The sequence below is a fragment of the Cervus canadensis genome, chromosome 11 (genome assembly GCF_019320065.1).
Source record: "Cervus canadensis isolate Bull #8, Minnesota chromosome 11, ASM1932006v1, whole genome shotgun sequence".
Classification (NCBI taxonomy): domain Eukaryota; kingdom Metazoa; phylum Chordata; class Mammalia; order Artiodactyla; family Cervidae; genus Cervus; species Cervus canadensis.
The window spans coordinates 69,059,644-69,075,087 of NC_057396.1; the positions used below are offsets into that span (position 1 = coordinate 69,059,644).

Genomic DNA, 15,444 nt, shown 5'->3' on the forward strand with positions numbered 1-15,444 from the left:
AACTATGGATGAGACGGAGCTCGTGAACTCCGCGTGCTCGTCACTCTGGGAGCGTGCGTGCACTTTCCGGGGGACTTAGCACCACATCAGTGAGATAATGCAGGTGACGCGCCGTGCCCAATGTGAGGATTGGCTCAGATGGTGGCTCAGAACCAAGAGCCAGCGTGGCCTTCCTGGAGACAAGCCTGGGCGTGGGCGGTCTCTGGAAAAAGCACGATAACCATCATCTCTCCAGCGCTTGGGGCTTCCTGGGTGGCACTACTGTTAAAGAACCTGCTTGCCAATGCAGGAGACTTAAGACACGCGGATTCAATCCCTGGGTCAGGAAGATCCCCTGGAGGAGGGCGTGACAACCCAGTCCAGTATTCTTGCCTGGAGACAATCCCGTGGACAGAGGAGCCTGGTGGGCTACAGTTAATAGGGTCGCAAAGAGACGGACACAACTGAAGCGACTTAGCACTCACGCACTCCCTCGGGCATCCAGCGCTTAACACCTAAGCATGGCTCTTACGTGAGTCATTTCATTGAACCCTCTGGGCAGCCTGGCAAAGCAGCTGCGGACCATCAACACCCTTGTTCTACTGATGGAGAAACTGGAACCCAGACACGGTAGAACCTGACGGAGCTGGCCCAGCTGGCAAGTGGCACAGTGGAAATAAACACGGGACCTCCGATTCTAGAACACAGGCTCCTAACACCCTGTTATCCTGGAATCCAGGAAAGCCTCCAGGTCTTAAGACTTTCAAAGCGAGGCAGGGTGGGCTGAAGTGCTGAGGACAAGTTCAGGACCCTTCGCTTCCTTCCAGCCTGGGCACACACCGTGCGTACTTAAGGACTGTGACCCAAGCAAGGGAGCAGGTCCTGGGGCCGCCGTGTCCATGTGCACTGGGGTTTCAGGGCCCTACTGGTGGTCTCCAAGTGGGGTGACAACTCCAGGATTGTCCCAGTGCAAGGGGACAACGCTGAGTGATGAGGGCACAGCCACTTCCTCTTTTTTCTGCCGACAACCATCCACCATAACAGTGCCCACGATGGCCAGGGCCTAGAGATAGCAGATAGCAAGGTCATTATGGCGAGTTGGTCGTTCGTGGATTCATTTACTCATCGGAGAGCCGTATACCAACACCGGTGCTCTCCAGGCGTCGAGAACACTGCCCGCTGGATCCCAGCTGATGCTGGTGATCCAGCGGGGACACAGCGGCTCCGGTACACACTTCTGCAGGGCCCTGTGATGTGGGTGGAGCCAGGAACCGAGTCTGGAAAGCAGGGTGCTGGTGGGCAAGAAAGGGCAGGGCTTTCCAGATACAGGGAGCTCAGCGTGTGAGGTTCCCGAGGTGACAGGTGTCGTGGTGAGTTTGGGCAACATGGAGACATGCAGAGAGTAGCACAGAGCAGGGCTCTGTTAGATTCCAGACCCCCAGCCCCTGGGTTTTCAGATTTTGATAGACCTAACACCTTCCCTCCAGTCATGCTCCTTTATTGCAGCTGAAAAGTAATGTCACTTCCCCTACTACCCATGGGAATGAGAGGCAGCGGGGCAGGGAGAGGTGGTTCTGGGCCCGATGGGGTGGGGACAGTCAGCCAGGGATCCCCAGGGACTTCAGGATTCCCACTACTTGGACAGTCCACCTGGGGGAGGTCCAAACAAGTTTCAACATAGATTTTCTTCAAGGGCTGCCAAGTACTGTTGCTCAGAGCACACACTGCACAAGGGGCCGCTAAAGGATGACATTTGCACAGAAGGCATGTCTGTATGTTTATTTGTTCCATATTTGTGTTACGACCTTGTTGGCTCCAAAGGTGGATTGTTGGGGTGTTTATTATGAAAAATGTCCGGTTTATGGCAGTTAAGTTCCTCAGTCTTATGAAATCAGTACATTGCCACCATTGTGTGACAGGTGGAAGGGTGCCTCAGAGAGCGGTCAGCTGTCCCCTTCCTACCTGCCCTTGGGACTCACAGGTCTGCCCCCTTCTCTCTGCAGTTCTTCTTGTTCATCCTGATCATCTTCTTGGCAGAGCTCTCAGCAGCCATCCTGGCCTTCATCTTCAGGGAAAATGTACGTACCTGGCCCCATGTGCCCTGGCCCATTCATGGCCAGCCCCTCCATCCCCAGAGGGTCTCACAGAGTCAGCATCCTCTCATCCAGTGGTTCCAGCTTCAATCACAATCCACCACCCCAGTGAAGCCCCACAGCCCAAAAAGAAACCTGCGAGCCTGTCCCTGCAAGGGTTTTCCAGAAGGTCAGAGTCAGAGGGCCCTTAAGGGTCTGCACTCTTTCCAAGCGTCTGGTGCAACCCCATCCCTGACTCTAGAATCTTCCATCCTATGCCTTGCCCAGCACTGGCCTAGCAGTAGTAGTTTCATAGTCCAGGGATAGTCAGAGAGGCTGCCCACCCCCCACCCTACCCCCAACCCCCACGCAGAATCTGCACCAAGCAGGAGAACAGGGCAGAGTCCTCCTGGATGAGGCCCTGACAGGAATGCAGTTTGGGCCACTTGCCCCCAGAGACCATCTTATCCCAGAGGCTCCAACCACCGGAGGCCCCACCCTTCCCTGCAGAGAGGAGCAGGGTGATCAGGCCTCCGGGGAGTATTTTGAAGATAGCAGTGACTTCCAAGGGCCTCTTTGGAAACTGCGGCTCTGCAGAGATGGCCTGCTGCACACACAGTGGCTTCTTCAGGGCCCAGGACACAGCGCATCCACTCGGTTCTGTCTGAGGAACAGCTCAGGGTTAGGGAGTGGCAGGAGGGGTGAGCCCCCCACCGTGGACCCGCCACCCTCTGGGAAGAGCTGCAGTACCAGTGGAGGTTCCCCGGTGGCTTGCTGAGGGCTGTGTGGGTGGTCTGCGTGTTCATGCTGGGGATCTGACGATCCAGGGAGGCCACAGGTCCTTAGAGGTGGGGGGTGGACCCCAAGGACCCGCCCCAAGTCAGCTGCTTAGGAGGAGGGTCCCTGGCACTGGGGCCCAGAAGCCTTCCCCCACCCTCCCCCGGAGCAGATCAGTGGAGAGGCCAGGGAAGGGGGCGCCCGCCGTATCAAGCTGCCATGGCCCTCAGCCCAGCCCCTCCCTCTGCCTCCAGCTCACCCGTGAATTCTTCACCAAGGAGCTCGCCAAGCATTACCAGGGCAACAATGACACGGACGTCTTCTCCGCCACCTGGAACTCCGTCATGATCACAGTGAGTGGCCCCAGGGATGCTCTGAGCCCTAAGAGCCCTGACGCCCAGGGGACCCAATGTCTGGCCTCCGGAGCCTTGCTCTTCACGCCTATGCAGATGTCAATAATCAACCAGGCACTGATCCGCCCAGCCCCGGCCCAGCCTCAGAACCGGCATCCATCCGCACAGCATCTCGGGCAGCCGTGGCCCACCAGCCACAGTCCGAACTCAGGGTGAAACCTGTTTGCCCTCCCTGTCTTGAGTCCTCAAGCAACTGTAAGTCATCAGTGATGGTAACCACAGCAACTACTTACTGAGTGCTCAGCGCCGGCGAAGTAGGAATTGTTACCACCACTCTCATTTTACCGATGAGGACACCGGAGGCTCAGAGAGGCTGCGTGGCTTTCCCGTGGTTGCCCAGGAGGAGCAGCTGGAGCCCGCTCCCACCTGGGTCACGACTCCCCCCACTACGCCGCCCCACACTGGCCTGAGTCTCCTCACTCTCATACCTGGCTCCGGCTCCTATCCTCCCCCCCTTCTCTTTGCTCTCTCCTAGTTTGGTTGCTGTGGAGTCAACGGGCCCGAAGACTTTAAGTATGCATCAGTGTTCCGACTCCTGACTTTGGACAGTGACGAGGTGCCGGAGGCCTGCTGCCGGAGAGAGCCCCAGAGTCGGGACGGGGTCCTGCTGAGCAGAGAGGAATGCCTCCTGGGGAGGGATCTGTTCCTGAACAAGCAGGTACCAGGCCCTGCTTCCCCTGGCAGAGGAGGCCTGTCCATCAGGATGGGCTGGCCAAGCTGGGTGGGTGGCAATGTGAGCCCAGAAGGTCTGAAGGCACTCAGGGAATCCCATGGAAATGTTGGCTGTGTTGTGGGACTCCTGAACGGGGGCTAAGGAAGGCTCCATTCACGCCCCTGAGATCCAGCCAAAGGGGTTAAAGGATGAGAATGGCAGACAGTCCATCAGTGGCACAGACCAGAGGAGTGGGCATTTTGGCTGGGGTTCAAGGGTAACTAGGAGTTTTCCAGTGTTCCAGGTAGAACACTCCCTGAGCTTCTGGTAATGCAGGTCTCAAGAACCAAAACCAGAATTACACAGCAGGGCCCCTCCTCAGCTGTGCACTTTATTTGGGAAAACTCACATTTGTCATGTGGAAGCATCCACAGACCCCAAGAGAATAAGGTTTCCCTGACCTTAGCCTCCAAGGTCAGGGAAGCTCCTAGACTTCCTGGCTTCTTTTACAACCCAAGGACTTCATCTCAGTCTCGGAAGAAGCCCTTTCCCTTCCTGCTATGTCCCCTCTGGGAGATACACAGTACCCTTGACCTTGACCCCCCTTCCTGCTGACCAGTCCCCGCACTCCTCAGGGGGATGTGCGAGACCAGGCTGGGGGAGGGTGGGACAGTGGGGGGGGAAAACGAGGGCGAGCTGAGCCCCACACCCCGTGCTTGATTCGACCTTTGATGAGCCTCCCATGGGAGAGCTCCGGATGCCTGGGGCCACAGCAGGGGACAGGAGACAAAGCCCCTGTTCCCGCAAGGCTTACAGTCTGGTTAGAGGAAGCAGATGATAAGCAAGCAGCAAGCACATAAGAAGTCATAATCTCACATGAAATAATCATTTCACTATAAAGAAAATAAAACTGGATGATGGGCTAGAAGGGACAGGATGGGATGGGGGTAGGGCTTAAGGCAAGCCTCTCAGAGTCCCCCCAGGGAAGAGGAGAGTTGGGCTAAGGCCTGACCCTGGCCATCTGATGAGACTCTTTCCAGCTTCAGCTCTGCCTCATAAACTCAGCACCCTCTTCCCCTGCACCTGCCCACGTCATGTCAAAGGATTCCCCAGGCCCAGAGAGTCACATTCCTCCATCCCTTATGGTCCTCTGTCCCTGCGTTGGGTGAAAGAGACCTAAGTAAAGAAACAAAGGTCCCAGGACAAGGCTGCTGTGAGCTGGGGGCAGGGGCAGCCGCTCCCAGAGGTTAGGTCTCAGCCCTGAGGAGAGGCTGCAGAGGATAGGGGGGAGTTTCAGGCTGTGATGTCAGGCAAACCTGGGCTGTCAGAAGCTGTGTCACCTTGGCCAAGACTCACTCTCCAGACCTCAGATTCCCCACGCAGTGGCAGAGACGGCTGGCTGCCCTCATGTTCAGTTCATGTGTCCTCCTTGGAAAGAGGAGGTTTATAGACCCAGTGACCACCAAGTAAAGCTGCTCTTTCCAGCCTCCCTTGCAGCTAGGCCACATGGCAAGTTCTAGCCAAAGGGAGGAAAGCAGAGGTGATCTATGCAACTGAGTCATGTCCTGCAGAGAAAGTGCTGTGCCCACCCCTTCTCCCTCTCATCCCCCACCCCCAGCTTGTGATTGACAGCCATCTCAGACCTTGCAGAGGAAGGTGACCCCCTAGAATATCCAAGCATCAAGAGAGAAGGTACCTAGGCCACTGACAACCTTATGAAGCAGAGCAGCCAGCAACTCAGGGGTTGATCAGTCAGTTCAGTTGCTCAGTCATGTCTGACTCTTTGTGACCCCATGGACCACAGCACACCAGGCTTCCCTGTCCATCACCAGCTCCTGGAGTTTACTCAAACTCACGTCCATTGAGTCAGTGATGTCATCCAACCATCTCATCCTCTGTCATCCCCTTCTCCTCCCACCTTCAATCTTTCCCAGCATCAGGGTCTTTTCCAATGAGTCAGTTCTTTGCATCAGGTGGCCAAAGTATTGGAGTTTCAGCTTCAGCATCAGTCCTTCCAATGAATATTCAGGGCTGATTTCCTTTAGGATGGACTGGTTGGATCTCCCTGCAGTCCAAGGGACTCTCAAGAGTCTTCTCCAACACCACAGTTCAAAAGCATCAATTCTTCGGTGCTCAGCTTTCTTTATAGTCTGACTCTCACATCCATACATGACCACTGGAGAAACCATAGCTTTGTCTATGCTTTGATGAAGACAGGGGTTGATAAAGACAAACAAACTTCTACCAATAGAAGTTTGCCTGCAGCCACACCTCTCTCCTAAAGCCACTTCTGAATTGTTTAGGGAGGTTTCTCATGGGCCCTGTTCTTTACTGGCTTCATCCTCCATTACACTGCCTCCTTCCATCTCCCGGGCGTGGCTTTGAAATCGAAGCTCATCAGAGAGGTCCCTGTGCAGCTACATTAGTTCCGTGCCTCTTCCCCAGCTCCTCATGAGGACTGCCTGAGCCTGACTTCTGGGATTCCTTTTCTGAGGCACTAGCATCCCCCTGAGCACTCTTCCTTTTAAAAGCTTCTGCTGAGGGACTCTCTCTGTTTTTTCTCCAAAGCCTACTTCCCTGAAGCTCAGGATGCATTTCTGACTTTGCCTCACATCCTCATCACAATGTTGAGTCAGTAAGCAACGTATTTGATTCCAAGTAACTGAAAATCTACATTAAGGCAAATGCCTTTGTGTTTCACACACGGTAAGAATTCTGGAAGATGGTGGCTTCCCTATTTATCAATGGCTCCATCATGTCAGCCAAGGTCTAGTCTCTGTAATCTTTGCAGCCTTTCCTTGTGCTTAGTACTTCATGGTGGCAAAATGGCTGCCATGGCTCCAGACATTCCACTCGTTGAAGATGGGAAGAAACTTAAAAGGTGGTGCCAGCTTCTTTCCCAGAAACCTCCCTAAGACTTCTGCTTAGAAGTCTCATTGGCCAGAACTCAGTCATATAGCTGTCAGGAGCTGAGGCAGAGGGCACTCGCCCATGGGTATTTAGTTAGTCCATCAGCCCTGTTTATCACTGAATGCCAATGAAGAGAAATGAGGAAGTCCCCAAGGAATGTGATCCAAAATGAAAAATCAGGCTCCTCCATAGGTATGAGCTGAATCCACCACGGCAGCTTCTCCTGCTCATTCCTCAGCCTTCCCTGGGTTAAGATAGTCATATGGGTAAGTCAAGAATGTATTTCCCTGCTTAGAAAAAAAAAATCAGGGGTTGTCCCAGGAGATGGTGACCTAGCTAGACCTCGACCCATCTATTTTCAGGAATAGAGGAAACCATCTATTTTCACTTGTCAGGGTGGTCTTAAGTCTTCTCGCCCCATATCATCACTGATTCTCTGCTTTATCCTCAAGGATCCCCACCTGCTTCCTAGGTTGTCGTGAGTATGGGTGTTGCTATGACTCTCATATACATAAAGTTCTACACTCTCATCTTCCTGACAAGCGAAAACACTCCAGCCAGAGAGGGCGAGCAGCCTGTGCAAAGGCCCTGGGGTAGGAGGGAGCATGGTGTGTCCCAGAACCAAGGGAAGGCCAGTATGGCTGGAGTACAGTGAATAAGGCGAGACTAGCTCCAGGCAAGGGTATCAGCAGGGCCAGACCATGCAGTGCCTGTGGACCCAGGGCAAAGATGCTGGAAAAGCAAAGAAGCCCAAGTTCTATGTGGAGTTGTGGCCATGTTGGCTGCTTACTGGCCAGGGGTTAGAGATGGGCCTGAGTAGACAGGAGGGATTTGTACACTGGTCCCAGTGAGAAACGAGGATGGGTTAGACCAGGATGACGGTAGAGGAGACACAGAGAGGTGTGTGGATCTGAGAAAGGAATCAGGAGGTAAAACGGTGGTAGATTGACTTTGGAGAAGGGAGGATGAGGCGGTGTTGAGAGTGACTTGGTAGGTTCTGGTTAGGGGAGGACCTCAGATCTGCCCTGGGGCGTGTGGAGTGGGCCTGCAGGCAGTAGGCAGCTGGACTTGCAGGGCTCGGGGGAAGGTCCGTGCTGGACATAGAAGCGTGGCGGTCTTCGTGGTGGCCCCTCTGGCCTCTGTCAGATGAGGTTGGGGGGGGATGACTGCTGCAGGGAATCAGGGAGGGGGCATGTTCCCTCCCTGCAGAGATGGAGCGGAGGTGCTGGCGATAGCAGCACAGCTCAGGCACACACAGTCTGGTGGCAGAGTGGGGAAGGATGGTCCCTGCAGTGTCTCCCTGGGGAGGGTAGGGGGTCAGGGCTGGGCGTCCATCCTGAGCGGGAGGAAGAGGTGATACCCAGGGGTGCTGGCTGGAGTTTGGGGCCCTGAGCCAGGGACCCCACCCCGGGGAGCAGGAACCAAGGCTTCCTGATGCGACTGCTTCCCCTTAGAATAGAGCAGAGAAGCAGCTTGCACTCCCCTTAGTACACACCCGCTTCCCTGCCTCCACAGCGGTGACCCTGAGCCAGTGGTCGTCTGCTCCCTCCTTCCATTCCTCTTCCTCGAGGGGCTGGAATGGGGACTAAGTCAGAACAAGCACATGAGGCCCCAGCAGAGTCCTGGCCAGAGGGGACACTCACTGGGTCCTGGCGGCATCTCCATCTGCCCCCTGCCCTGGCTTCTCTCCCTGAGGGCGTCTCAGTGGCAGGGCCTCCGTCAGCCAAGCCATCTGCTTAGTTCAGCCCAGGGTGAACCTTTGGTGTCAGAGCCTGACAGAGGGCAGATGAGCAGTTAAGGCCCCGGGTGCCCCGCCCGCAGCAGGCGAGAGGTGCAGGGACAACTTCCCTTGGCCAGATAAGGCCCCCCCAGGCCTAAGAAGGCCCCCCAGGCCCAGGTGAGGAATGTGAAAGTCAACATCAAGTTCAGAAGGGGGTTACTGCTTCTCCTATCCCCTTACGGTACAGGGGTGCATGCGTGTGGGGGGGGGGTTCACTGATCCCTGGGATTGCACAGGGCAAACCCAGTTCTGCACTCAGACATCTCCCACCCCCAGGCTGTGCTCTGAGGGGCCCAGAGAGAGAGCACATGGTCCTAACGGGACTGAGGGGTGGGTCCCTGCCAGCACTGTTCCACCTGCTTTATCCATAGCATCTCATCTTATCCTCATATCAGTCCTAGGACGTAGTTAGCCTACACAGGCCCCAGTCTTTGGATGGGGCAAAGGAGGCTGAGAAAAAGTAATTTCAGGCACACCTCAGAGAGACTGAGGGTTCAGTTCCAGACCATTGCAATGAAGTGAGGGACCCAACGCAGGGGCCCCAGGTTTAATCCCTGGCTGGGGAACTAGATCCCACATGCCACAACTAACACCTAGCACAGTCAAATAAATAAGCAAATTTTTTTAAAAAAATGGTTTTTACACTACCGTTTAGTCTGTTACGTGTGCAATCACTTTACATCAAAAGAAAAAATCAGTATGCATGCCATAATTTTAAAATTCTGTATTTCTAAAAAATGCTCACTGTTATCTGAGACATCAGCAAGAGGCAGTGTGTGCTAAGTCGCTCAGTCGTGTCCGACTCTTTGCGACCCCATGGATTGCAGCCCTCCAGACAGACAGACTCCTCTGTCCATGGGATTCTCCAGGCAAGAATGCTGGAGTGGGTTGCCATGCCCTCCTCCAGGTTATCTTTCCGACCCAGGGATCGAACCCACATCTCTTACGTCTCCTGCATTGGCAGGTGGGTTCTTTATCACCAGTCCCACCTGGGAAGCATGAGGTAGTAGTAACATCAAAGACCACTGATCACAGATCCCTGTGACACCTCTAATAAGGATGAAAATGCTGAGAATGGTGAGAATTACCAAAATGAGGCACAGAGGCATCAGTGAGCAACCACTGTTGGAAAAATGGCACCGACAGCCTTGCTCAATGCAGGGTTGCCACAAACCATCAAGTTCTAAGAGCATACAATATCTGTGAAGTGCAATGAAACGAAATATGCCTGTAAACTCACCAGTAAGCAAGTGGCTGGTGTTACCTGTGTAACCACTTTTCCCCGGATTACTGGTGCCTCTCGTCTGGGTGGCCCCTCAAAGCACATCGTAAGTCCAGGCTGTGTTGGGTAGAGGCAGTGGGGCGTGGAGTATGGTGGCAGGAGGCGGGCTGGGGGGCGGGGAGGAGGTGAGTGGCAGCCTCGAGGAATGATGGGAGGCTCGGAGGCTGGAAGCCCCTCTCCCAGGCTTCTCCCAGTCTCCTTCCCTTCCCTCTGGAGCAGGCCTGCTTGCTGCTGCTGCGGTTCTTTGTTGGGGTTCTGATGCTTTAAGAAAAGCTAAACAAAGCAAGAACTCCCCAGGTGGCGCTAGTGGTAAAGAACTCGCCCGCCAATACACGAGACGTAAGAGACGTAGGGTAATAGAAACAGCCGGGAAAAGAAGAGACGCGAAAGGCAAAGGAGGAAAGGAGAGATATTCCCATCTGAATATCCAAAGAATAGCCAGGAGAGATAAGAAAGCCTTCCTCAGTGATCAGTGCAAAGAAATAGAGGAAAACAATAGAATGGGAAAGACTAGAGATCTCTTCAAGAAAATTAGAGATAGCACGGGAACATTTCATGCAAAGATGGGCTCAATAAAGGACAAAAATGGTATGGACCTAACAGAAGCAGAAGATATTAAGAAGAGGTGGCAAGAATACACAGAAGAACTGTACAAAAAAGATCTTCACAACCCAGATAATCACGATGGTGTGATCACTCACCTAGAGCCAGACATCCTGGAATGCAAAGTCAAGTGGGCCTTGGGAGGCATCACTATGAACAAAGCTAGTGAAGGTGATGAAATTCCAGTTGAGCTATTGCAAATCCTAAAAGATGATGCTGGGAAAGTGCTGCACTCAATATGCCAGGAAATTTGGAAAACTCAGCAGTGGCCCCAGGACTGGAAAATGTCAGTTTTCATTCCAATCCCAAAGAAAGGCAATGGCAAAGAATGCTCAAACTACCACACAATTGCACTCATCTCACACACTAGCAAGTAATGCTCAAAATTCTCCAAGCCAGGCTTCAACAGTATGTGAACTGTGAACTTCCAGATGTTCAAGCTGGATTTAGAAAAGGCAGAGAAATGAGAGATCAAATCATCAACATCCGTTGGATCATTGAAAAATCAAGAAGAGTTCCAGAAAAACATCTACTACTGCTTTATTGACTATGCCAAAGCCTTCCACTGTGTGGATCACAACAAACTGGAAAATTCTTCAAAAGATGGGAATGCCAGACTACCTTACCTGCCTCCTGAGAAATCTGTATGCAGGTCAAGAAGCAACACTTAGGACCTTACATGTAACAACAGACTGGTTCCAAATCGTGAAAGGTGTACCTCAAGGCTGTATCTTGTTACCCTGCTTGTTTGACTTACATGCAGAGTAAATCATGAGAAACCCTGGGCTGGATGAAGCACAATGAAGATCGCCGGGAGAAATATCAATAACCTCAGATATGCAGATGACACCACCCTTATGGCAGAAGGTGAAGAAGAACTAAAGAGCCTCTTGATGAAAGTGAAAGAGGAGGGTGAAAGAGTTGGCTTAAAGCTCAACATTCGGAAAGCTAAGATCATGGCATCTGGTCCCATCACTTCATGGGAAATAGATGGGGAAACAATGGAAACAGTGAGAAACTTTATTTCTTTGGGCTCCAAAATCACTGCTGATAGTGACTACAGCTATGAAATTAAAAGACACTTGCTCCTTGGAAGAAAACTTATGACCAACCTAGACAACATATTAAAAAGCAGAGACATTACTTTGCCGACAAAGGTCTGTCTAGTCAAAGCTATGGTTTTTTCAGTGGTCATGTGTGAGAGTTGGACTGTGAAGAAAGCTGAGCACCAAAGAATTGATGCTTTTGAACTGTGATGTTGGAGAAGACTCTTGAGAGTCCCTTGGACTGCAAGGAGATCCAACTAGTCCATCCTAAAGGAGATCAGTCCTGGGTGTTCATTGGACGGACTGATGCTGAAGCTGAAACTCCAATACTTTGGCCACCTGAGGGGAAGAACTGACTCATTGGAAAAGACCCTGATGCTGGGAAGGATTGAAGGTGGGAGGAGAAGCGGACAACAGATGATGAGATGGTTGGATGGCATCACCGATTTGATGGACATGAGCTTGAGTAAGTTCCAGGAGTTGGTGATGGACAGGGAAGCCTGGCGTGCTACAGTCCATGGGTTCACAAAGAGTCGGACATGACTGAGCGACTGAACTGAATTGAAAGTGATACAGGTTTGACCCCTGGGTCAAGAAGATCCCCTGGAGGAGGGCATGGCAACCCACTCCAGTATTCTTGCCTGGAGAATCCCCACGGACAGAGGAGCCTGGCGGAGTTGGACCCGACTGAAGCGACTTAACACAAACACAGGCAAATGGAGCAAGGGGGTTGGCGATTTGAGTTCCGCCCCAACACAGGTCTGCAGGCAGATCCAGGATGGCCCCAGGCCTGGCCGGCTGCATGGGGCTTCCCTGCCAGCTCTGAAGCCACCTCCAACCACGCTGGGTTCCAGACCAGCTGGCCCGCGGGAGGGCTCCCTTAGGGCCTCAGCCACACAGAGCTTGGCTGGGCTCCCAGTCAGCTAAGGCCTTCTTTCCTTGTCATCCTTGCCAGGCCTGGGGTGTCTCAGCCTGACCATGGCACAGGCCTTAGAAATCACCTGGGGCATCTGCTCACCACGCAGGTTCCTGGGCTCCACACCAGACACCACCCCCGCCCCTCCGATCCAGGGTCCTGGGGGTGAGGCCTTGGCATGTGTATTGTTAACTACTTCTCAGATGATTCTGACATACCGTCGGCCCCAAGAACACTGCGGATCCAGCTCACCATGCTGGGGGGTCTGTTCATCTGGGAGCATCCTGTATGTTTGCGGGGTGCTCAAAGAGGGGCCTGTGGGGGCCTTCCCTGCCCAACCCCCATCAGGAGGGTCCCATGCCATCTGCCTGGCCACTCGGCCCAGATCAGGTCCTGCTGTCACCTGCCTGAGTGCAGCCTCATGGCATGTCATTTCCACTTCCAGCCAGTGAGGCAGAGCTTCCGGGTGACGGACAATGGGTGTGAGCCCCCAAGAATCACCTAAGAAGCACCCCCAAATCTCAGCAGAACCCAGACACAGCCAGTGTCACCAACAGGGACCGGGCATGATCCCCTAACCCCCACCTGGCGACTCCTTACCCTTGCAGGTCCCCTGGCTGGGCCCAAGGAATATGCGGATTCTCCTAAAAGAAAGAAAATTCTCTCTCTTTAAAAATACATTCATTCAAAGCAAATACCATGCACGAGTCTCTGGTCAGCATGGAGCAGAGGGAGGGAGCGTGGGCTCAAAGATGACCAAGGCGTGAGGCACTCAGGGTCAGATGGGGCGGCAGTCACATGCTGGTATGTTGTCCCCCTCTTTCTGTCTCATCCTCTCACTGGCTCCATCTCTGTCTCAGTCCGTATATCCTGAGGATTGCCTGAGAAAGCAGTAATAGCATGGGAATTCAGTCCATTTAGAAGGGGTCCTGTGAGAGCTGGGCTGGTCCTGGAAGGCTGCCTGGAGGTGGTGAGGTATGTGCTAGATCTTGAAGAATGGACTGGCTTTCGTTAGGGCAGAGGTTGCAAACCAAAATCCTGCTGCCAGGCTGGTAATGGGGAGGAGTAGAGAGGGTGGGTGTGGGAAGATAGAAGATGGTGGGGACTGCGAATTCCCAGGGGGCACCTGTCCCCAGGGAGAGCCACGTAGAAATGACGGCCTACCTTACTGGATCTTCTGATTTTTTTTTTTTTTTTTGAGAGCAGAAGGGAGTCCAGACATTTATTGCAAATTTTCCAATATTCCCATCAAAAGAGAAAAAAGGGTCTGTGTCGGATTGAGCAGCAGTCAAGCTGGCCATTTTCAGCCCCACCTTAGGGGCTAGAGGGCCAGGTGGGTCTATGGTGCCAAGTTGCTGCATTTATGGGCCTCCTGCCTCCCAGCTCCTCCCCGCTGAACTATCCCAACAGCAGTGGGACAGGGTAGGCCGGCTGCTGCCTGAGCTTTGTGGTCACATGCCAGTTCCCACGCTTCACTCCCCGGTCGGGAGGCTGGCCACTGACCCCTGTCCCTCCTGGCTTTGGCCTCACCTCTGGTCCTTCCCCTGCAGGGCTGTTACACAGTGATTCTCAACGCCTTCGAGACTTACGTCTACCTGGCCGGGGCCCTGGCCATAGGGGTGCTGGCCATCGAGGTAAGTGAAGGCCCCCACTTCTGCAGTTCCCCAGAAGCAAGACGCCCTTACAGAGTCTGGGGCAGACCCTCCCGTAGCCTGTACCCCCAGCCTACCTCCAGCTCCCTAACCCAGGACCCAATGAGACCCCACTTCGGGGACTATGGAGTGATAAACTCAGCCATGCCTGTTTGTTCCCTGAGTTATTATGGGGCTCTGGACACATCTGAACAAGTCTCCGGGCAATGGGGGTAGACAGGCCCTGAAAGTCACTTGCCCCCAACCCCTGCACCCCACCCAAGGTCCAGAGTGAACTCTGAAGGATCAACGCAGCTGATTTGAGGGAGGGGCTACAGCCTGTGCTTCTAGATCAGGCCTCTTCTCTGTGGGATGTTCAGAGCCCGTGGGGCCTTGCTAACCTCACAAGTTGCAGATGGAGTCCCCGCAGTGAAGATCAGAAGGGCGCTGAGCCCCCTTAAAAGGAAGGCCGCTGCAGACGCTTAGAGCCGCCACTAGGTGGCGCTGTGGTCAAGCGGTGGCGCTGCCCCCTTCCTTCCACCCAGCCCTGTCTGGGATCTCAAATCCCCTGGCCTGGGAGGTTGCACAGTTTTGCCTACGCCGGATGATCTGAAGAAAGGGGCGGCCAGTCCCTGGCCAGTGGGGAAAGGGAATCAGGCAGCGCAATCCTCAGCCTACACCTCCCACCTAGCACCATAAACCTGGACTTGCTTAGCTTCTTACTGTGTCCTTTGCTGTTGTTCAGTCGCTCAATTGTGTCCAAATGTTTGGGACCTCACGGACTGCAGCACGCCAGGCTTCCCTGTCCTTCACCATCTCCCGAAGCTTGCTCAAACTCGTGTCCATTGAGTATTTTGTCCTGCAGTTTTGTGGAGACTTTTGAGGATGGGGAGATGGATTTATTCATTCACCCATTCATTCCCTCATCAAGCATAGATTGAGCCCCAGCTGTGCACCAACACTGTTCTAGGTGAACAAGTCCTCTCCTGGGAGGAAACAATGATCAGGAAACATAGATCAGCACCAGGCCCCCTGGGAAATCGCAGACACTCGTACCCTGCAGGAAGAACACGGGCTTCTGGAGTTCAGCTCCCAGATCTGCCTCTCCCCGCACACAGGATGCCTGAGCCAGTTTCCCTATTTGCAAAATGATGCTAAAAGCTGGCTCCTACAGCACTGTGGACATCAGAGGTGGTGGGGACCCTGTGACAGGGACTCATTAAGCAGTGTCTGTGTTCCCAATCTGCTGCCCTCACACCCAGCCCACAAGCCCAGCTATGTGGGGGGTGGGGGGGGGGCAGGACCTCAGACGGGGACGGTTACCATATGCCTCGCCTCCCCCACCCAGAGTCCCTCCTGGAGGTTTGGTCATGAGCCTGTGGT

The 15,444-nt window shown here is 53.8% G+C and overlaps 1 protein-coding gene across 2 annotated transcripts in view; it reads left to right on the plus strand.

Moving 5' to 3' along the window:
- Positions 1-15,444, plus strand: part of TSPAN18 (tetraspanin 18) — a 199,406-nt gene that overhangs the window by 179,873 nt on the left and 4,089 nt on the right. For both annotated transcript variants that reach the window (XM_043482776.1, XM_043482777.1), the window contains 4 exons: positions 1,983-2,057; positions 3,083-3,181; positions 3,717-3,899; positions 13,981-14,064. In XM_043482776.1, coding sequence (XP_043338711.1) covers positions 1,983-2,057; positions 3,083-3,181; positions 3,717-3,899; positions 13,981-14,064 — 441 coding nt within the window. The remainder of the gene's footprint in view (positions 1-1,982; positions 2,058-3,082; positions 3,182-3,716; positions 3,900-13,980; positions 14,065-15,444) is intronic.